We start from the raw sequence: 23,847 nt of genomic DNA, 5'->3' as shown, positions 1-23,847 counted from the left end.
CACGTAAAAAAAATTCACAGGAACCTGTAGTTAAACTGAAGTGAAAGACTTACCATTAACATGTTAATCTTTTTAGGAAAAAAAAATATGGTGTAATCAAATAAATTTACTGATCTTGCTCCCTTCAATGGTGATGCCTTAATGCTATCATACAGTATTCATAAAATGCTTTAAACCCATATAGATCACAAATTCAGTAAGACAGAAGGACCCTATCAGCAAAAGTAAGTATCGTAGTGTGAAGGGTGATGATAACACAGGTCGGCCATCACTAATCCGGCCCTAATTTTGGCTAGCATCATCGGTAGAGTTTACATCCAAAGGCTTTCAAAGGTACAATACAGATTCCTGTGGTTTACCATGCCAGGTCTGGCACCCTACAGGTCCCAATGATGCCGGATTAGTGATGGTCGATCTGTAATAAGTGAGAGAGAAACAGAGAACTTAAGAGTTAATAAGGAAAGTCAAAGTTTGCTTAGCACAAGAGACCAAAGACCCTTCAAGGGAGGTTCCTTGCTGCTGGTAAGGAAGGGGCTTTTTGATCTAAGAAATTAGACATGTTTGTCTTTCTTGGATCAAACTAACATGTCCCATTTCCCAGGTGCTGCATGACTCCTATCAAGTGCTTCTCCTTAAAAAATAATTAATAAGTATTAGTATGTTGTGAAGAGGCAAAAGTAAAGAGATGGGAGGAATTAAATGTACAGCATGTGGAGAGGAGTGACATTTAATAGTCATGTCAGGCAGGACAGAGTCTTCAAGCGCTTTATGATCCGTTATGTTCTTTTATAAATTCCCATGACTATGATGATAATTCTGATCTTATTTTAGTGCTTTCTTGTGAATAGCATTATAATATTATACCTATCTTGCTTGAATCTAAATATATCTTCAAACATACACATATTCAGATAAGAGGTATCATAGGCTAAACAGAATTAGATAAAGAGAGGATGGAGGTAACAACCCTAATTTATCTATTATCATATGATTAATCCAACTTCCTCCATCTCCCATCTTATTCTGATTTACAGACATTATAAAAATATATCTTTGCCCAAACTAAACTAGAAATCATGAACTATAGAAATCAAATAGAACAAGCTAAATGCAATAAACTTGAAAACTTGGCACTTGAGAAATGGATTTTCACCCACTGTAGTTCACTGATAATTGTTACATAATTTGTTACTGTATTCCTTGTATTTTAATGTTAATTTAATAACAAGAATAGGTATTGTTTAATGTGTAATCAAAATTGGCTGTAAAGGCCAATATGTACTCTGGAAACTTGCCTCTATCAGTTGTTACAGTGTTTACCATATGGTAAGTAGCAATGACATTCTGGGAACAAGATTATTTTGTTAAATACCAATAGTCTATATTATTAATTACCAATTGTCTATATTATAATCATAACTGAGTGCTAAACCCATGAGGTTCATGCAGCGCTGCAGGAAGTATAATCAAAGTTGGTGTAATAAAACTGTTGCTGACAAAAAAGTCAAAGTGGAAGTCTGTGTCAAAGGTGGGGCCCTCAGTGAGTAGGGAAGATAAAGTAATGGTGTCAGATTGGTGAATACGTCGGAGATAAATCTGCATGCTCAGTAGTAGAGAGGATAGTCTAACAGAATATGGAAAACTGAAATTAGAACTGTACAATTCTCAAAAAATTGGAACTGGGTGCCTCTCCATGAGATACCCGTGAGTGAGATGTGTGTGCCCGAAATGAAGATGGGAGAGTGCAGTTGCGAAGGTGGCTAGACATTACAGCAAAATAGTCTGAGAATGGAATATCCCTACAAGAAACGTGGAGGTCATGTACAGCTGACCACGCAGCAGAGTCCACCTGTTCGTTGTCCCAAACATCCACATAACCAGGGACCCAGCAGAAAACAATTTCTTTGTTTTTGCTAGAAATGCTGTGCAACCAAAGCTGTATACGAAAAACTAGGAGATGAGGCAGAGTGCAGTATAGTGCACTCTGAAGGAGGGGTGTTAATGTTACAGTTTTATAACTGTAGTGTAAGTGTGCCTCTGGCAAGACAGTGATGAAGTGAACGATGGTGAAAGTTTTTCTTTTTCGGGGCACCTTGCCTTGGTGGGAGATGGCTGATGTGTTAATATAATATAATGAGGCAAATAAAATTTTTTGATAGCCTGCTAAGCACTAAAGGAGTCTGAAACTACCCCAAATGTTACAATAGTCTATAATAATAATAATATATTGTACACATGGCATATGTATCACAATCATTGTCATTGATTACTATCCCACATTTAATGAAGATTCTCTATTAACCCTTAAATAACGATGTATCAACTGTGATCTCATTTTTCCTCTTTGAACTGATATCCTCCCTGCAACATTGCTTCTCTCACCCTTGCCAGGTAATAATAAATGACCTACATGGGCTTAGCACTTTCTGTTAATATAATCTGTCAGACTGATTATAAAATACTGTGCATCCAAGATTTATTTTCATCTCTTAATATGACGTTTTCTGAAGTATTCTGGTGCCACTTCATATAACCATTGTGCATCTACAACAGAATTGATATGCATGTATGTTTTTCCTGTCACAACTAGTTCTGAGAACAGGACATAAGCAGGTTTCCCACCAAACAAGACAGAAGTTGGATGAAGGGTAGCCTCTTGTTTTGTGTCGAGTGTTATATACTTGCCACCAAACTGCAACTCTGCAACATTAGTGAAGAGTCCAGCTACTATGCACCTGCAACAAATTCAATGAATGTTATTTTTTTTTTTTTTTTTATTATCACACTGGCCGATTCCCACCAAGGCAGGGTGGCCCGAAAAAGAAAAACTTTCACCATCATTCACTCCATCACTGTCTTGCCAGAAGGGTGCTTTACACTACAGTTTTTAAACTGCAACATTAACACCCCTCCTTCAGAGTGCAGGCACTGTACTTCCCATCTCCAGGACTCAAGTCCGGCCTGCCGGTTTCCCTGGATCCCTTCATAAATGTTACTTTGCTCACACTCCAACAGCACGTCAAGTATTAAAAACCATTTGTCTCCATTCACTCCTATCAAACACGCTCATGCATGCCTGCTGGAAGTCCAAGCCCCTCGCACACAAAACCTCCTTTACCCCCTCCCTCCAACCTTTCCTAGGCCGACCCCTACCCCGCCTTCCTTCCACTACAGACTGATACACTCTTGAAGTCATCCTGTTTCGCTCCATTCTCTCTACATGTCCAAACCACCTCAACAACCCTTCCTCAGCCCTCTGGACAACAGTTTTGGTAATCCCGCACCTCCTCCTAACTTCCAAACTACGAATTCTCTGCATTATATTCACACCACACATTGCTCTCAGACATGACATCTCCACTGCCTCCAGCCTTCTCCTCGCTGCAACATTCATCACCCACGCTTCACACCCATATAAGAGCGTTGGTAAAACTATACTCTCATACATTCCCCTCTTTGCCTCCAAGGACAAAGTTCTTTGTCTCCACAGACTCCTAAGTGCACCACTCACTCTTTTTCCCTCATCAATTCTATGATTCACCTCATCTTTCATAGACCCATCCGCTGACACGTCCACTCCCAAATATCTGAATACGTTCACCTCCTCCATACTCTCTCCCTCCAATCTGATATTCAATCTTTCATCACCTAATCTTTTTGTTATCCTCATAACCTTACTCTTTCCTGTATTCACCTTTAATTTTCTTCTCCTGCACACCCTACCAAATTCATCCACCAATCTCTGCAACTTCTCTTCAGAATCTCCCAAGAGCACAGTGTCATCAGCAAAGAGCAGCTGTGACAACTCCCACTTTGTGTGTGATTCTTTATCTTTTAACTCCACGCCTCTTGCCAAGACCCTCGCATTTACTTCTCTTACAACCCCATCTATAAATATATTAAACAACCACGGTGACATCACACATCCTTGTCTAAGGCCTACTTTTACTGGGAAAAAATTTCCCTCTTTCCTACATACTCTAACTTGAGCCTCACTATCCTCGTAAAAACTCTTCACTGCTTTCAGTAACCTACCTCCTACACCATACACTTGCAACATCTGCCACATTGCCCCCCTATCCACCCTGTCATACGCCTTTTCCAAATCCATAAATGCCACAAAGACCTCTTTAGCCTTATCTAAATACTGTTCACTTATATGTTTCACTGTAAACACCTGGTCCACACACCCCCTACCTTTCCTAAAGCCTCCTTGTTCATCTGCTATCCTATTCTCCGTCTTACTCTTAATTCTTTCAATTATAACTCTACCATACACTTTACCAGGTACACTCAACAGACTTATCCCCCTATAATTTTTGCACTCTCTTTTATCCCCTTTGCCTTTATACAAAGGAACTATGCATGCTCTCTGCCAATCCCTAGGTACCTTACCCTCTTCCATACATTTATTAAATAATTGCACCAACCACTCCAAAACTAAATCCCCACCTGCTTTTAACATTTCTATCTTTATCCCATCAATCCCGGCTGCCTTACCCCCTTTCATTTTACCTACTGCCTCACGAACTTCCCCCACACTCACAACTGGCTCTTCGTCACTCCTACAAGATGTTATTCCTCCTTGCCCTATACACGAAATCACAGCTTCCCTATCTTCATCAACATTTAACAATTCCTCAAAATATTCCCTCCATCTTCCCAATACCTCTAACTCTCCATTTAATAACTCTCCTCTCCTATTTTTAACTGACAAATCCATTTGTTCTCTAGGCTTTCTTAACTTGTTAATCTCACTCCAAAACTTTTTCTTATTTTCAACAAAATTTGTTGATAACATCTCACCCACTCTCTCATTTGCTCTCTTTTTACATTGCTTCACCACTCTCTGAATGTTATATTACACCTAAAAAAAAAAAAAAAGTGCAGCCATACCAAAAAATTTGTGGGGGTTACATTTGTAAAGGCTCTGCAAATAATATGGATATGAGTTCATTTTGTGTTTCAGAGGACATTTCTCTTTAAACTTCAGTTAATCTGAATATTAACATTCACAAGGATATTTATGGTAAATACTAAGACAAAAATAATGAATAACTGAAACCCATATACATGTATTTGTGGTTTTGACGCTATACCTTGGCTTAGATTTTTATCTGGGGGTGAAATTCGGAAAAATTTCCTAAACAACTAGAAATAAATAAGATTACATACCTACGAACTGAATCAAAGTTCTGCTGGCAGGACACAATTGATATATCACACCTCTGGCAGACCTGAACCAGCTGCTTGCGCACTGCAATAGCATACATCAGGTTGCGGTGATTCAGGTAGTTTTCATGGGCCCACACCTGCAGGGTGCAGAATTTCTAATTACAACATTGTCTTTAGTAATTAAAACCTTCAATGCTTACTATACTTATTATTAAATACATACAAGAAGGATGTCTTGATGCCAATGAAGGACTTTTCGTCCAAGGAATTTAGAATTATTACCCCCTTCCTTGGATCAAACCTGATTACCTTCCACTTCTCAGGCACTATATGGACCTTGTGTATTTAGCATTTCTCAATATGTTATTTTGTAAGACACATTTTTTTTTGCATAGGTTTTAAATGCCTCCTAAAAACTTCTAATTTAATGTGAGGACAACTATAATTTGCATAGCTGATAATAAGCTTCTGCAGAAAGGCTGGTCAAGCATTAACAATATTTTCTCCACAAACACTGCTTTTTAGGACTAGATAACAATTGTAATGAAAGATATCTATATGATGGTAACTTGCTGCATTATGTGACTGTGGAGTGGAAAAAATGCAACAACGGGAGTAAATTCTTGAGTAGCTTTGGGAAGGGGTGGTTTTGATAAGGACCTGCCTTGTATGGGCCAGTAGGCCTTCTGCAGTGTTCCTCCATTCTTATGTTCTTATTACTTGACCCTACATAAGAAGGGGCACATAACCTGAGAGCTTCCTGGCAAAAAGGCACAAATGTAATGGCAGGAATCTAATGATTCAAGAGTAGATGATTAGCTTTCTTCTGAACTGTGTTAGGAATTTTGGTAGAAGGGAACATACTGTACACTAAATGACAATAACCAACCAGTGAGGTTTTACCATCCTGTCATACGAATATGAAACAGAAACCTGTTAAAAGTTTTGCACTTTGGCAGGATTGCTGGTCATTCCTTCATCTCATGAGCATGCAGAACGACAAGTTAACCTTACAAACTTCTCTGTACCTTCATTCAGTACATGCCTTTCTTTTCTTTTGTGTTTCCTATCATGCAATGTTTCCTGGGGATCATTACCCTGGGTCATGGGAACAATGATCCCTTAAATACAGCACTGTTATTTTCTGCTGAAATTTGTATTTGTCTATCTATTTGTAGCTCCAGGAATCAATATATGCTCATGGTGTTTCATCTTCATCAATATGTTCACTGTATAATTTAAAATAATTTTCAATGGTGATTCCATGCCTGGGCAAAAGTAAGATTTTGAAATTTATTGATCACATACTCTTAAGGTTTTCATACATATTAGCCAAAAGACTATGTTGAGCTGGCATCTGCATGACACTGATGTGCAATACAGTACATATTGTATCTAGAATTTAGTTCAGCATTTTTCACAAGTCTAGTAACATTATACAAATTCACTGGATCCCATACTGTCTATTTCTGTTTTTTAAACACATCGGGCATTTCCCACTGAGGCAGGGTGACCCGAAAAAGAAGAAACACTTTCATCATCACTCACTCCATCACTGTCTTGCCAGAGGTATGCCAATGCATACTGTGAAGACTCAAATCTGTATTCTCTCACCTTATTTTCTTTTGAAGCTTTAAATGCTCGGAAGATTTTAAGCATAGTAATGTGGTCACCTTCCACAGAGGTAAACTTGCGTCTTGTATTTGCAGCAACATCCTTTTTCCCACTGGGATTTATGTATATAGATTCACTTGACAAAACAGCCACAATTGTCAGGATCTATAAGTAAAACAATTACAATTTTTGTTATTAATCCTGAAATATGGAAAAAAATTGTTGATAAAATACGCATTCCTTTTATGCACATTCAAAATACATCCTTAACTATTATTCTGTGATACTTCATTGCTTAATTAAATACAAAACTCAGACATTTACAAGATTCTCAGCAGTTACTACTAAATCAGCATGCTAATAGAAGCTACAGAATATCAGCTTCAAACGAAGAACGACAAAGGGGTGAATTACTGACCTCATCAGTACAACCGTACTCTGGTCCACTGAGGATGATTTTGGCATATCTAGGGTCAATGGGAAACTGTGCCATTTTCTTCCCAGTTTCTGTCAATTCCAATGTTTCAGATCTTAAGGTGATAGCACCAAGCAATGACAGGTGCTCTACTGCTTGCTGGACATGCAGTGCACTTGGCTTATCTATGAAATCAAAAGTCAATATGTTCTTTATACCAACGGCAACAAGTTGCAGAATTACACTAGCCAAATTTGAACGCAAAATTTCTGGAACTGGATTAACAGTCATTGCATTAAATTCATTTAACGTATATGCTCTATAACAACAACCAGATGTTTCTCGTCCAGCACGCCCTGTCCTCTGCCAAGCCTGGGCTTGAGAAATTTTTTTCACTTTTAAGACATCAAAACCACTACCTGGGATGTAAGTGCGAATTTTTGCTCTTCCTGAATCAACCACATAACGAATTCCTGGAATGGTTACTGATGTTTCTGCGATGTTTGTACTAATTATTATTTTTCTCTCTCCAGAGGCTGTTTCTCTAAAGACATCAAGTTGTTGAAGTGCCGGTAAGGCTGCATATAATGGATAAACTCTTAATTTTGGATATTCTTGTAAGCTGCTGTCCTTTGCAATCTGCCGGATACTGTGTGTCACTGAATCAATTTCTTCCTGGCCTGTCAAAAACACCAAAATATCATGTTGTGGTGGAGCTTCTTTATGTATTTGAAATACAGTACTCATAGTAGCCAAGATATAATCTTCCTGTTTTTCTCTAGCATAGAACATCTCTACTGGATGCTGCCGACCTTCAATGTACAACACAGGGCATTTATTAAAATAGTTGCTAAAGTGGTCAACATCCATTGTGGCTGACATGACAATTACTTTAAGGGGATCACCTGCAACTATTTTTCGACTCTTCTGAGCACCTTTAACAATACCAAATAACACATCTGTACTAATGGTCCTTTCATGGGCTTCATCCAATATAATCCAACTGTATTTACTGAGCAAGGGATCAGAAATAGCTTCCCGCAATAACATACCATCAGTCACATATTTAAGTTTTGTACTCTGTGACACCAATTCCTCAAAACGCACTGAATATCCAACCAAGCCACCTAAATTTGTGTTCATTTCCTCAGCTACCCTCTTAGCTATGGTTATGGCTGCCACTCTACGAGGCTGAGTGATACAGATGGTTCCCTTGCGATCCCATCTCTCTTCATGCAGGTACTGAGGAATTTGTGTTGTTTTCCCACTCCCCGTCTCACCAATCACAATAACAACATCACTCTTTTTCAGTTCTTCCAGTAATCTTGACCGAGCAGGAAAAATTGGCAGAGCAGATCTTTGTTTAAAGAGATTTTTCAAATGATCAGTATTTCTATTACTGTGAATACCTCCACTTCCATTAGCTTTTCCTTGAGGAGTGTTAATGCTTTTAGGAACTGGGATATTACTACTGTGTTGTTTATTACCAAAGTATCCATTCACATTCCTCACTGGACTTTGCTGTATAGGTATGTGGGTTGATTTTGAATTAAATCTGCAGTATCCTTCAATTTTTGGCCTTTTAGCAAGTGGTTCTTGAAAACCTGCCATTTTCTGAAAAATAAAAATAGATTATCAATGTTGAACTCTGTGACTAAAGTACTGTAGCACATTTATTAAAGGATATATAAACTAGATCAAACTTAAAATAAATGTATAGTACTACTAATGTTCTGATAAATTACATATTCTTTCAAATTGCAGTGTGTTTTGGTTGAGAGAGTAATATCTCTTTCTAATAATGGACAAAGGCATAACTTTCATTGGTTCCTAAAGGATTAATGATTAACATTAATATAATAATAATAATTAACTCCTTCTCCTGTATAAATTACTAAATTAAAGAGAAACTTTTGTTTTTCTTTTTGGGCCACCCTGCCTCGGCGGGATACGGCCGGTTTGTTGAAAGAATAATAATAATGATGAAAATAATAATCATAATAATAATAATAATAATAATAATAATAATAATAATAATAATGTAAGGTAGTAGGTTGGTAGACAGCAACTGCCCAGGGAGGTACTACCGTCCTGCCAAGTGAGTGTAAAACAAAAGCCTGTAATTGTTTTACATGATGGTAGGATTGCTGGTGTGTTTTGTCTGTCTCATAAATATGCAAGATTACAGGTACGTCTTGCTACTTCTACTTACACTTAGGTCACACTACACATACATATACAAGCATATATATATATACACACCCCTCTGGGTTTTCTGCTATTTTCTTTCTAGTTCTTGTTCTTGTTTATTTCCTCTTATCTCCATGGAGAAGTGGAACTCTGCTTCTATCAACTTTTCTGTACTCGACTGAAGAAGCCTACTGTGTGGGCGAAACGTTTCGAAATAAAGATACCTAACTGTTGCATATGTGTCTTACCTAACAACCTGTCGGTATTTTATACCATTTTAATGTTCAAATTTTACCTCATTCCTAGTAATGACCCTCGTGTAGTAGATAGTCTTTTTAGTATGATAATAAGATGTTATCTTCATTATAGAATAATAAGAAAATATTATAACCTTCATATTATAATAATAAGGTAAAAGGATCCCAATGGAAATAAGTCACTCTGTCTGACTTTTTTGGGTTATATCAGGTTCTCTACACATATGCTGCTATGTATGATGATTCTATGTAACTGTATTTGTGTGTACCTGAATAAACTTACTTACTTAGCACAGATCCAATTCCCAAGATTAAGAGCCCCCTCACCAGCATTAAGAAACCTCCCTTTAGGGGCCAATTCCGTGAAGCCTCTCGCCAGCAACAAGAAACCTTCCTTGAAGCCCTGATCTACCCCCAGGGCCTGGGGGTATTGACCCTCAGAATACCCTTCAGGTATACTCCAGGAGGCTTACTCTGCCCAACAATGTACATGCAGTGCAACTTTGTATTTCTTCATCTTCTAAGACAAAGCCGTATGACCCTTATGGGTTTAGCGCTTAGTTATGATTATAATAATTTATCTTCTAAGAGATACAGCATGCTGTAAATAAAAAAAAAACCCTCAAGGAAGGTTCCTTGATGTTGGTGAGGGGCTCTTGATTTAGGGAATTGGATCTGTGCTCCAGTTCCCCGAATTAAGCCTGAATGCCTTCCATATCCCCCCCAGGCGCTGTATAATCCTCCGGGTTTAGCGCTTCCCCTTGATTATAATAATAATAATGTAAAAAAAATAAGAGCTGGTCCACATTTTCATTTATCTTATTGGTGTGGGCTTCACGGGCCACTGACAGGTATATTGAGATCTACTTCCCGATGTATGAGGAAGACATTTATTGTCCAAATCTGGGGGATGAAAGGGAATAAAAGTCCCATGCAAACAAAAGCAGAAACTAAGTTCCCAGTGGACGCCTGGTTAAGGTCTCCAGCAGAGCGGGACGCCCACACCCTCACCTAAGGCAGAATAAGATGTGGACATGTGTCCCAGAAGGAACGAGGGAAATTTATCATCAATGCTGAGGCAAGAATCAGACGTCCATACGGCAGCAGAGATGAAGTGCAGGTTGCTGTTGTTGTTGTTGTTGTTGGGGTTTATAGGGCCACCTGGAGTTCTCCGTCGTACTGCCGGTGTGTCCACCACGTTGTTATTGTTGGATTATAGGGCTGTGGTAATTGTAACCCGATAAGATAAGATAAGATTTCGTTCGGATTTTTAACCCCGGAGGGTTAGCCACCCAGGATAACCCAAGAAAGTCAGTGCGTCATCGAGGACTGTCTAACTTATTTCCATTGTGGTCCTTAATCTTGTCCCCCAGGATGCGACCCACACCAGTCGACTAACACCCAGGTACCTATTTGCTGCTAGGTGAACAGGACAACAGGTGTAAGGAAACGTGTCGAATGTTTCCACCCGCCGGGAATCGAACCCGGGCCCTCCGTGTGTGAAGCGGGAGCTTTAGCCACCAGGCCACCGATAGTCGTATTAATGTTGGTAGAATTATCCACAATATGTTAAGTAAAAGGAAATAAGTGCAACTAATGTGATTTTTTATTGTGGCAACGTTTCGCTCTCCAGGAGCTTAATCAAGATTGACAAAGCTCCTGGAGAGCGAAACGTTGCCACAAGAAAATGTCATATTAGTTGCACTTTTGTCCTTTTACTTAACAACCTATGTTCTTGACACATATGCTGCTATGTATGTGTTAACCTGAATAAACCTATTTACTTATACAGTGTTGTACGTGCCGTCACAGAATGTAAATAAGTAAGTATGGACTGATGAAGCCACAGTGTGGCGAAACGTTTCCTCAATAAAGATACCCAAGAGTTGCACATGTGTCTAATTTAACACCATATGATTTAAGAGGCACTTACGTATCCCTGTCTTCTAATAACATGTTCATTTTTTCCACCATAATCTATCTTATTCATAATTAATATCACATTTGTCTGTTTCGTAAGGTGAATTATTATAATGGGGAAGCGCTAAACCCGTAGAATTATACAGAGCCTGTGGCGGGGGGATGGAAGGTATTCAGTCTTAATTCAGGGAAGAGCACAGCTCCAACTCCCTAGATCAAGAGCCCCTCACCAGTCCATGAGGGGCTCGTAAGGTGAAGTCCAGGATCTTTCCTTAATTCATGGTATAACTTAACAAATATTTGTTAAATATTTGTTAATTTATACCGTGAATTAAGGAAAGATCCTGGACTTCACCTTACCAAACAGACAAATGTAATAGTAATTGTGGACAAGGTAGATTATAGTGGAAAAATGAACATGATGTTAGAAGACAGGGGAACTTAGGTGCCTTTTAAGTTATATGTCCCCTTAAGGGAGGTTCCTTGATGCTGGTGAGGGGCTCTTGATCTGGGGAATTGGATCTGTGCTCCGGTTCCCTGAATTAAGCCTGAATACCTTCCACCCCCCCACCTGCACTGTATAACCTTACGGGTTTAGCACTTCTCCATAATGATATAACAGTTACATGTCTGCCGGGAGGTTTATCACAGTGACATGATAAAGCTCCTGGCGAGGTTAAAGAAGCCCATATAAAGCATTAGGAACATTTAATGTGTGCCAGTTGACATAAATCCAAGAGACATTATTATTATTATTATAATCAAGGGGAAGCGCTAAACCCGGAGGATTATACAGCGCCTGGGGGGAAGGGATGTGGAAGGCATTCAGGCTTAATTCGGGGAACTTAATTCCCTAAATCAAGAGGCCAACTGGAGAGGGGCAAGATTATTATAATCAGATCCCGGAGGATTATACAGCGCTATGTGGAAGGCATCAGGCTTAGAACTGGAGCCAGATCTCACCCCTCAACATCAAGGAACCTCAATTGAGGGGCCAAGATTGTTATAATCAAGGGGGAAGCGCTAAACCCGGAGGATTATACAGCGCCTGTGGTGGGATGTGGTAGGCATTCAGGCTTAATTCGGGGAACTGGAGCACAGATCCAATTCCCTAAATCAAGAGCCCCTCACCAACATCAAGGAACCTCCCTTGAGGGGCCAAGATTGTTATAATCAAGGGGAAGCGCTAAACCCGGAGGATTATACAGCGCCTGGGGGGGGGATGTGGAAAGCATTCAGGCTTAATTCGGGGAACTGGAGCACAGATCCAATTCCCTAAATCAAGATCACCTCACCAACATCAAGGAACCTCCCTTGAGGGGCCAAGATTGTTATAATCAAGGGGGAAGCGCTAAACCCGGAGGATTATACAGCGCCTGGGGGGGGGATGTGGAAGGCATTCAGGCTTAATTCGGGGAACTGGAGCACAGATCCAATTCCCTAAATCAAGAGCCCCTCACCAACATCAAGGAACCTCCCTTGAGGGGCCAAGATTATAATCAAGGGGAAGCGCTAAACCCGGAGGATTATACAGCGCCTGGGGGGGGGGATGTGGAAGGCATTCAGGCTTAATTCGGGGAACTGGAGCACAGATCCAATTCCCTAAATCAAGATCCCCTCACCAACATCAAGGAACCTCCCTTGAGGGACCAAGATTGTTATAATCAAGGGGGAAGCGCTAAACCCGGAGGATTATACTGCGCCTGGGGGGGGGATGTGGAAGGCATTCAGGCTTAATTCGGGGAACTGGAGCACAGATCCAATTCCCTAAATCAAGAGCCCCTCACCAACATCAAGGAACCTCCCTTGAGGGGCCAAGATTATTATAATCAAGGGGAAGCGCTAAACCCGGAGGATTATACAGCGCCTGGGGGGGAGGGGATGTGGAAGGCATTCAGGGGAACTGGAGCACAGATCCAATTCCCTAAATCAAGAGCCCCTCACCAACATCAAGGAACCTTCCTTGAGGGGCCAAGAGACATGAGTGAAGGAAGACAAGAGAATCACTACACCAGGTAGAGGATGATGATGTTGGGCAGGACTCGTCAGGTTTTTCTTCGTACTTTCAGGGTTTATGTCGCTGACAGTCAGAGAATTAGTCAGTTTTCAGGTGGTGGGACGTCCTTAATCTATGAAGAGTATGGAGACCCACTGAAAGTTGTTAAACAGATAGACACTGTCATCCCCCAGCAGCTGAAAGATGATCAGGTGAGCTGTATAACCCTTGTGGTTTAGAGCTTCTTTCAGATTATAATAATAATTGATGAGCTGGTGTGTGAATAATAATAATATATACTGCCATAAAGGACCCCAATGGAAATAAGTCACTTTGACTTTTTTTTGGGTTATCCTGGGTTGTCTACACATACGTAACTGTATTTGTGTATACCTGAATAAACTTACTAAGGTTAGTTAGTACCTTTATGCTGGTAAAGTACCTGTTGTTCCAAGGAATTGGAGCTACCATTGCCTTCCTCGTATCACAGTTGCTTTACATTCCTCAGGCGTCTTATAACCCCCTACAGGTTTAGAGCTTCCCTACCTGGAGTGTACCTAAAGGGTGTTTTAGGGGTCAACGCCCCCGTAGCCCTGTCCATGACCAGGCTTCGTGATCAACCAGGCTGTTGCTTCTGGCCGCACGTAAACCGATGTGCGAACCACAGCCCGGCTGGTCAATTACTGACTTTAGGTACCTTCCTAACTCCTTCATGAAGACAGCCAGGGGTCTATTGGTAATTCCCCTTACGTATCCTGAGAGGCAGTTGAATAGTCTTCGGCCCCTGACATTATATGTTCAAATTTTGAGATGGAATTTAGGGCAGTCTTTAAGATAAGATGAGATAAGATTTCGTTCGGATTTTTAACCCCGGAGGGTTAGCCACCCAGGATAACCCAAGAAAGTCAGTGCATCATCGAGGACTGTCTAACGTATTTCCATTGGGGTCCTTAATCTTGTCCCCCAGGATGCGACCCACACAGTCGACTAACACCCAGGTACCTATTTGCTGCTAGGTGAACAGGACAACAGGTGTAAGGAAACGTGTCGAAATGTTTCCACCCGCCGGGAATCGAACACATTTGGCTAATATTGAGTTAAGGTCTTGGTCAGATCTCACGCATTGCATTAGTATTAAAAATACATACATATCTTGTTTTTATGTGAAAATAATAACAATTGTAAGTAGTTTTTATATCTTATAATTGTATTTGATATTCCATGCATTACTTAACCCTTAAATGGTCCAAACGTATATATACGTTTTTTCAACATCTGAAAGTATGTAAAAAAATATAGATCTTCTATTTTGGAAAACGTGTAAAAAAAACTTTTATCTACATTTTTTTTTGTCATAACTAGATCTACTTTTGTAGCACTACGAATCTGAACGTCGATCTGTTTGGACCGTTTAAGGGTTAAGAAGTATCATACACTTGGTATATTGGGCTTCTATTTTTTTGTCAAACTTCAGGAATTTTTTTGTATTTAATTTAACATCAATATTAAGCATGTATGGGCTTGTGTATATTTTTCTGGGAAGCTTCTTTAAGATTTAGCAGTTTCTTAGAAAAAGTGATGCTTGTTTCAACGTTGAGAACAAGTGGGCAGTACATTACTTACAAGACCTTAAGTTCTGTGCTGAAGTTGCCGAGGCTGAGGACACCGTAACGCTGGCTTCTCTCTGACAAGGAAGCTGAAAAATCAGTTAATCTAAGTCCAGAGTAATGGTCCATACCAAGCTGAGGTTAAATAAATTTTCTAATCTAATTTGATTAAAGTTTAGTTTTACTTATTTACATTAATTATTTTTTTAACACGTTGGCCATCTCCCACTGACCCAGCATTTTGTTTATTGATGTTTTGTGTAGGATACTGTGTGCAATACATTAATAATAGACTATTTTCAGGTGTTGATTCGAATGCTTGCAGCACCTGTCAATCCAGCGGACATTAACACTATTCAAGGAGTTTATCCAGTAAAGACTAAGCCTCCCTGTGTACCAGGCAACGAGGGTGTTGGGGAGATTCTAGATGTTGGCAACAAGGTTAGAAGTGAACTACAGCCAGGAGACTATGTCATTCCCAGAAGTACTGCTTTTGGCACATGGCGGACACATGCTTTGGCCACCCCTAGTGAACTAATCAAGGTACTGCTAGTGCTGTATTAATGAGTTCACTAAGAGTGTACTATGTGAGTGAGCAGGTTAAGTAGTGATGGGTGGGAAGATGTGGGAGTGCAGAATAAAATTGCAAGATAGGAGGGTAGTGTGAGAGAACAGGGATGACAATGAAAGATGGGAGGAAAGTGTAAGAGAGCAGGGATGGCAGTAGGTGGTGGGAAGGAGAGGTGAGAGAGTAAAGATGGCAGTGGAGACTGGGAGGGAGATGTGAGAAAGTAGGGATGGCACTGTGAGGTGGGAAGGAGTAACCCCTCATGGTCAGTTTTAGAGGTTAGATTTGAGGGTATCTTTTTTAACCTAATACGTACAGTGGACCCCCGGTTTACGATCAGCTCCCAATGCGACCAATTATGTAAGTATTTATGTAAGTGCGTTTGTATGTGTATGTTAGGGGGTCTGAAATGGACTAATCTAATTCACAATATTCCTTATGGGAACAAATTCGGTCAGTACTGGCACCTGAACATACTTCTGGAATGAAATTATATCGTAAACCGGGGGTCCACTGTATAGCAATGATAAATAGAGCTACGCCAGTTCACTACACACATTATTCAGTCTTAAATTATGATTTGAGTAGGTGCAGTTGTTAATATACCCCATAATAATGTGGGAAATAAGACTTTTTTTTTTAACACCATAAATAGTTGCAGCTAATCACTTCTAGTTTGGCATCCAGATGCCATAGATTAATCTTTCAGTCTAAGATTTTTTGTTGATATCTTACTGTTGGAAGCATCATTGAAAGTTTTTGCATATTTTACCTGTCCTGAATATTTTGTAAATAAATTATTATTTATTATTACCAACAATCACATCTATGTGACACTTCTGGAACCATTCTTAATTTCTTTCTTAATAAATTTATGTATCACCTTACAGATTCCATCAGACGTTGATCTTGCAACAGCTGCTACTATTGCAGTCAATCCAGGAACAGCATATAGAATGCTAAAGGACTTTGTTCCTCTCACTAGTGGTGACACTGTAATTCAGAATGGTGCTAACTCGGCTGTTGGACAAGCTGTTATACAGGTATGCACGTAAATTGAATTCAGAATCATTGCTCCATTCAGGAGCAATGCTTGGAAGTCTTAATCCCCTCAAGGAAGGTTCCTTGATGTTGGTGAGGGGCTCTTGATTTAGGGAATTGGATCTGTGCTCCAGTTCTCCAAATTAAGCCTGAATGCCTTCCACATCCCCCCCCCAGGTGCTGTATAATCCTCCGGGTTTAGCGCTTCCCCCTTGATTATAATAATAATAATAATTGGAAGTCTTAAGCTTGGAAGTCCTCTACTGCAGTGCATCTGTAGTAGTGATTAAGATTCAGATACTGGAGTCTTGAGTTAGGTACCCATTAGCATGCCTTGGTTTTAACAGATATTCTTGTAAGTACTGATCAACAATTCTGACACATGTTGGTTTGTGTCTTGATTTGCACAAAAATGACAAAGGCTTTTTTTTTTTTAAGAATTCACTTATAGTACTTCTACTACAAATACAGTCGAGTCAAGCTAAATAATCTGCATGTATTTTTCTTGTATACCCCAAAAATCCATGGCATTGATTTCACCATGATCTTTGTTCTTCTCTTGTGCTATGAACCTTCAGCTATGATTTCTTCATAAATTATTAAGGAGTCATCTTGTAGTTCAAGTATCACACTGAGGGGTAATTTATACATGTACCTCCAACTTGTTAACCCCACTGCTGTGTAAAAATTATCTGATAGTCCATATTTATATGGAATTCTTAGATTTAACAGTGATTTGTCTATTCAGAGCAGGAGGACAATTTGTTTATCTCTGTATTCAAGGGAGCAGTTGATTAGTCAAACTTGGTTAGGTTTATCTTTTATACACAAATAACTCACACTTTATGATAATGTTTCAGTTCGACCTGGACCATTAACTAGTCACGCTCTAGTTAATGGTACAAGTTTTACCGAAATGTCATCATAGGTTTTTCTCCTGTGTGTGGTTATTTGAGTATTGTTCCATTCATAGTATTGTGCCTTTTTATTCTTTGTTTATCTTCTATTTTTTAATGTGCTCATAGTTACTGAGCTACATTCAAGAATTTATGTGCTAAGACTCCCAGGTCTTATACTTTAACAAAGAACATGGCAGCATTTTCAACACAATTCTTGTTTCCTTGTATAAAACAGAATCATGCATTTTCTTATATTAACCTGTAAACAGTCCAAACGTATATATACGTTTCTTCAACATTTGAAAGTATGTAAAAAAAGTAGATCTTTTTGTTTTTTTACATTTGAAAATGTGTAAAAAAAACTTTGATCTACTTTTTTTTTGTTATACAGTGGACCCCCAGTTTACGATATTATTTCATTCCAGAAGTATGTTCAAGTGCCAGTACTGACCGAATTTGTTCCCATAAGGAATATTGTGAATTAGGTTAGTCCATTTCAGACCCCCAAACATACACATACAAACACACTTACATAAATACACTTACATAATTGGTCACATTGGGAGCTGATTGTAAAGCGGGGGTCCACTGTATTTTAAAATATGTAAAAAAACGTAGATCTACTTTTGTAGCACTACACGTGAACGTAGATCTGCTTGGACCGTTTACGGGTTAAATAGGATTTGGTAATCCTTGATCATTTGTACAATCCAGATATATAATTGTCCATGTTAGCTGCCTTCTGTCAGGTTAGGTGATAGAAGTTCTCAATGTGTTCTTACTCTATTGTTTCCACTTAGATAGCAGCAGCCTTAGGTCTCAAGACAGTCAATGTGGTACGTGATCGACCCTCTATAAATGAGTTGAAACAATTCCTCACCAAACTGGGAGCAACTGTGGTTTTGACTGAAAGTGAATTGAGGTAACCTAATGACAAACTTTACCTTAAATAATTTTATATTTTTTTTTCAACAAACTGGCCATATCCCACCGAGGCAGGGTGACCTAAAAAGAAAAATGAAACTTTTTCTTTTTAAATTTAATAATAATTTGGCAGTTTGGAGGGATATGTTGTGTATCTTTATATGTATATGTTTCTAAACTGTTGTATTCTGGGCACCTCTGCAAAAACAGTGATTATGCATGAGTGAGGTGAAAGTGTTGAATGATGATGAAAGTATTTTCTTTTTGGAGATTTTCTTTCTTTTTGAGTCTCCCACCCTGCCTCGGTGGGACTGCCAACTTGTTAAAAAAAAAATTAAACAATTTCCTTTTAAAGTACTGTATTACCATATTTATTGTTTATCCATTATTCCCATAATAATTAGCATTCAGAGAGCAGAACCTGGATTTTGTATAGGAAAAATGTAAATTATATGAAAAATATAGATCTTTCTTTCTTTCAACACACCGGCCATATCCCACCGAGGCAGGGTGGCCCAAAAGGAAAAACGAAAGTTTCTCCTTTTACATTTAGTAATATATACAGGAGAAGAGGTTACTAGCCCCTTGCTCCCGGCATTTTAGTCGCCTCTTACAACACGCATGGCTTACGAAGGAAGAATTCTGTTCCACTTCCCCATGGAGATAAGAGGAAATAAGCAAGAATAAGAACTAGAAAGAAAATAGAAGAAAACTCAGAGGGGTGTGTATATATATATGCTTGCACATGTATGTGTAGTGTGACCTAAGTGTAAGTAGAAGTAGCAAGATGTACCTGAAATCTTGCATGTTCATGAGACAGAAAAAAGGACACCAGCAATCCTACCATCATGTAAAACAATTACAGGCTTTCGTTTTACACTCACTTGGCAGGACGGTAGTACCTCCCTGGGTGGTTGCTGTCTACCAACCTACTACCTAGGAAAAAATATAGATCTTTCTTTCTTTCAACACACTAGCTAGCTGTATCCCACCAAGGCAGGGTGGCCCAAAAGGAAAAACGAAAGTTTCTCCTTTTACATTTAGTAATATATACAGGAGAAGGGGTTACTAGCCCCTTGCTCCCGGCATTTTAGTCGCCTCTTACAACACGCATGGCTTACGAAGGAAGAATTCTGTTCCACTTCCCAATGGAGGTAAGATGAAAAAAACAAGAACTACATAGCAAATAGAAGAAAACCCATAGGGATGTGTATATATATGCTTGTACATATATGTGTAGTGTGACCTAAGTGTAAGTAGTAGTAGCAAGACGTATCTGAAATCTTGCATGTGTATGAGACAGAATAAAAAGACACCAGCAATCCTACCATCGTGTAAAACAATTACAGGCTTCCATTTTACACTCGCTTGGCAGGACGGTAGTACCTCCCTGGGCGGTTGCTGTCTACCAATCTACTACCTAGGAAAAAATATAGATATAAAAATATAAAAATAATTTTAATAAAAAAGGTGAAACCATGTTCTTAATAATAAATCATAGTAGTAGTCTTTTAATTTTCATAGCAATATATTAGGCTCATAAATAAATGCTAAATCCTGTATTTTTGGTTAGAAAAAGTGAAGAAATAAAGGCTCTACCACCTCCAAGTCTGGCTTTGAACTGCGTAGGTGGTCGAAGTTCAACAGAACTACTGAGGCAGCTGGCACCTGAAGGTGTCATGGTCACTTACGGAGGCATGTCTAGACAGGTAACTATTCTGTTCACCATTATGCATATATTTTCAGTGCTTTTCAACTCTGTAAGCTTTCCTTACCTGAGAAATTGGCCCCACAAAATTATCCCACAAAATATTGACTGTGGTCATTACTATTTCCAAATGTTATGTATATGTATAGAAAGTCTAAAACAAAAGATGTATACTAGTTAGACTGCTAACTATTTAAGCAGTAGACATTTTTTTAATTTGAGAAATTTTTAATGGAATATGCAATAATGGAAACAAGTAATGAATTTTTTGGAAAATGGTGTTCACTAATTGAATGATGTAGAATAAGTAGTATAAGGTATGTTCCGAATTATTAAGATCATATTTTAAATAAAAGTTTTCTTCTTTGTATTTTTAGTAAGCTATATGGGAAAAGTGGTTACTAGCTCATTGCTCCCGCATTTTAGTTGACTTTTACAACACGCATGGCTTATGGAGGAAAGATTCTTTTTTTGGGTCACCTTGCCTCGGTGGGAGATGGCCGATGTGTTGAAAAAAAAAAATAGTATTGTTGCAACAGAAGTTATTTGATGTGGTGCACCTGTCATGGAATTTTGGCATCAGCTTTGCATGTTAAAAGAATTACCAGTATGTACATCATAATTTGGAGCTCTCATTATACATGTATATGCAAACTAGTCATATAGTCATATAGTCGGACTTGAGTCCTGGAAATGGGAAGTACAATGCCTGCATTTTAACCCTTTGAGGGTTTTCGTCGTACTAGTACGTCTTACGCGTAGGGGTTTTTGACATACTAGTACTCATAAATTCTAGCGACCTCAAATCTAGTGGGAGAAAGCTGGTAGGCCTTCATATGAAAGAATGGGTCTATGTGGTCAGTGTGCACAGTCTAAAAAAAATCCTGCAGCACACAGTGCATAATGAGAAAAAAAAAACTTTTTCCATTTTTTTTTAATAAATCAGCGACTTTGCAGTGTATTTTCGTATGGTATTTATTGTTGTATTCTAGTTTTCTTGGTCTCATTTTATAGAATGGAAGACATATTACTGAAATTGAGATGATTTTGACTGGTTTTACAATGAAAGGTGCCTTGAAATTGAGCTCAAAGTAGCAGAAATGTTCGATTTTTACCAAACTTCAAAAGTAAACAAATCGTGCCAAGCGTGCAATACACGTCAACTGGTGAGTCTAATATTCTTTCACAAGTGCACCAATAATATTTATACCATTTTTTACACTAATGCAGTAGTCTGCATAACAGTAAATCTTATATTTTTTGTGAGAATAAAAATTCAAAGTGGAAAGCAAAAGAATATAAGAGGGGCCTTGAGACGTGACTAATGACTAGAGGAAATGTCATTTTAGTGCCAGGAATGTCTTTCTTGTTTATTCTGGACCCTATTCCGAAATTGGCATCTTTTGAAATTTGTGTGAAATTGGCAAAATTGCTAAATTCTGACCACTGTACTGGATAGTTGAATTTATAAATGGGTGGTTTCTTGCACCCATTCGATAGAAAAAATGGAGTTCTAGCGAAATATTCATGTTTTTTGTCGACTAGTACAGTGAAATTGGCCGAAAATGGGGCTCAAAGTCGGCAAAATCGCCGATCTGTAAACATCGCCGAGACCGCTAACTTTGCGAGAGCATAATTCCGTAAGTTTTCTATCAAAATTCAAACTTTTGGTGTCGTTATGATCGGGAAAAGATTCTCTATCTTTTCATAAGAGAAAATAATTTTTTTTTTTTTAAATTTGGCCGACCCTGAGAACGAGTTTTGGAGAGGGCCTGTCGACCCTCAAAGGGTTAAAGGAGGGGTTTGGGATATTGGCAGTTTGGAGGGATATGTTGTGTATCTCTATACGTATATGTTTCTAAGCTGTTGTATTCTGAGCACCTCTGCAAAAGCAGTGATAATGTGTGAGTGTGGTGAAAGTGTTGAATGATGATGAAAGTATTTTCTTTTTGGGGATTTTCTTTCTTTTTTTTGGGTCACCCTGCCTCGGTGGGAGACGACCGACTTGTTGAAAAAAAAAAAAAAAATGTAAACTAAGAATATCTCCCAAGCACTTGCAAAATAAATTGTGTTAGACATTAGCACAGTGTATTTAGAATATTCTGATGTATCACATTGTTGTAATGGTGATTAAATGGTGTGTGTTAATGTATCTAGAAAAAGGAGATTGGATGGTAGTGGAAGTGAGAGATTAAAAAATGAATGTAGTATTTAATTTGATAAGTAATTTCCTTTAAATTTTTACTTTGCAGCCAATAGCTGTGCCAACAGGAGCTTTAATCTTTACTGATGTTAAGCTGTTTGGTTTTTGGATGACACGATGGAACAGTAACCACCTCAACCATCCTGAACGTCATCAGATGTTAGATGAATTATTTCAACTTGCACGAAATGGTGAGTTAAAGCCACCAGATCACACTCTTGTTCCTTTCTCAAGCTTCCATATTGCTCTTGAAAATGCCATGCCTAGTGAAGGAATGTTGGGCAAGAAACAAATCTTAATATTTAAATAATAAATATTTAGCCCACGTTGTACTGAAATTTTGAATATGATAGTGATGTGGAGCATCCAGACTCTGTACGTAATTCTTGTAATTTTGTAAAATGTAATATGGTGTTAAATGGCAAAAAAAATAGTATATCAAATGAGACAGAGACCTCGAACTACTCAATCCAATGGTTATTAACAAACTTAACAAATCATTGCTAACAAAGTACAGTACTCAGGATAATGGTTATCAAAACGTTTGATGTAATACAGTACATATTGACAATAAATTGAAGTTACAAATATCTTAATAGATATCACGGAAAATCATATTAAATTTGTTTAGTGTTTACTGAATGCGAAATCAGACACATCACTCATGTTATATTCTTCTTTATGTAAATAAGTCTGTTGTGCTAAATGGTTAATTCAGGTTTCTTTTCTGTATTTACACTTCATAGTATCTTGATCTATTTGTGTACCTTTTAAGTCTTATTGTATATGCAAATATATTTCAGACATCCATAATTGTACTCATTTAATTCCTGATAATCAAAGTAAGTTATCATATAATTTAAGCGACTGAAAAAACTGCACATTTCCTGTCAGAGTTTAGATAATTGTAGTGAAGTTGTGGGTCTTGATCACTACACATTTTATTTCTTGTCAGTACAGAGGGCCCTGCTTTACAGCGTTTTTCTAATACACTAGTTTTCTATTATACCCATTCTTCATTTATTCAGGCTTCCTACATTGAATATATTCACTCACTATAAGCAAAGTATGAGAATATTTTAAGGTAAGTAATGTGTACATAATGTATGTGCATTTTGTAGGCCTAGTTTATTGCTCATTTAATATATGTTAGTGTAAATATGTTATCAGGCTTTTATATGCATTTGAAAGCGAAAAAAAGGTCATGTTTCACTTTAAAGTGATATTTGCTTTACAGCAGTAGCCCGGAACCCAACTTGCTGTATAAGCTAGAAAAATGACAGGATGGATAATGAGAACCTTCAAAACTAGGGAGGCCAAGACCATGATG

General features: G+C 38.5%; 2 protein-coding genes across 3 annotated transcripts; one reads left to right on the top strand and one right to left on the bottom strand.

Annotated features, from left to right (window-relative positions):
- Nucleotides 1-93: 93 nt before the first annotated feature.
- ath (ATP-dependent RNA helicase DHX33) lies at nucleotides 94-10,830 on the bottom strand. Of its 2 annotated transcripts, none has more exons than XM_053796164.2 (5): nucleotides 10,751-10,830; nucleotides 7,208-8,818; nucleotides 6,790-6,954; nucleotides 5,176-5,312; nucleotides 94-2,735 (listed from the first exon to the last, which is right to left on the bottom strand). In XM_053796164.2, exons 2-5 carry the CDS (start codon nucleotides 8,813-8,815, stop codon nucleotides 2,483-2,485), a joined length of 2,163 nt encoding a protein of 720 aa, XP_053652139.1. In that variant the 5' UTR covers nucleotides 8,816-8,818; nucleotides 10,751-10,830; the 3' UTR covers nucleotides 94-2,482. The 2 variants fall into 2 exon arrangements, with proteins under 2 accessions (XP_053652139.1, XP_053652138.1); XM_053796163.2 differs by having other exon boundaries at nucleotides 10,663-10,821.
- Nucleotides 10,831-13,454: 2,624 nt separating this feature from the next.
- Nucleotides 13,455-23,176, top strand: LOC128702127 (enoyl-[acyl-carrier-protein] reductase, mitochondrial). The gene is made up of 6 exons (XM_053796162.2): nucleotides 13,455-13,779; nucleotides 15,478-15,717; nucleotides 16,633-16,785; nucleotides 18,483-18,604; nucleotides 20,180-20,315; nucleotides 22,567-23,176. Exons 1-6 carry the CDS (start codon nucleotides 13,594-13,596, stop codon nucleotides 22,825-22,827), a joined length of 1,098 nt encoding a protein of 365 aa, XP_053652137.2. The 5' UTR covers nucleotides 13,455-13,593; the 3' UTR covers nucleotides 22,828-23,176.
- The last annotated feature ends 671 nt before the right edge of the window (nucleotides 23,177-23,847 follow it).

The sequence above is a fragment of the Cherax quadricarinatus genome, chromosome 83 (genome assembly GCF_038502225.1).
Source record: "Cherax quadricarinatus isolate ZL_2023a chromosome 83, ASM3850222v1, whole genome shotgun sequence".
Taxonomy (NCBI): domain Eukaryota; kingdom Metazoa; phylum Arthropoda; class Malacostraca; order Decapoda; family Parastacidae; genus Cherax; species Cherax quadricarinatus.
Note: the sequence above shows the minus strand (reverse complement) of the source record. Positions and strands in the feature narration are given on the sequence as shown.

Coding starts and splice junctions, on each gene's coding strand:
- LOC128702127 (XM_053796162.2), top strand. CDS start 13,594: ATGATGATGTTGGGCAGGACTCGTCAGGTTTTTCTTCGTACTTTCAGG. Junction 13,780..15,477: donor AGCAGCTGAAAGATGATCAG/GTGAGCTGTATA, acceptor GACTATTTTCAG/GTGTTGATTCGAATGCTTGC. Junction 16,786..18,482: donor TTGGACAAGCTGTTATACAG/GTATGCACGTAA, acceptor GTTTCCACTTAG/ATAGCAGCAGCCTTAGGTCT.
- ath (XM_053796164.2), bottom strand. CDS start 8,815: ATGGCAGGTTTTCAAGAACCACTTGCTAAAAGGCCAAAAATTGAAGGA. Junction 5,313..6,789: donor AAGCTTCAAAAGAAAATAAG/GTGAGAGAATAC, acceptor TGCACCCTGCAG/GTGTGGGCCCATGAAAACTA. Junction 2,736..5,175: donor AACTTTGATTCAGTTCGTAG/GTATGTAATCTT, acceptor AATTTGTTGCAG/GTGCATAGTAGCTGGACTCT.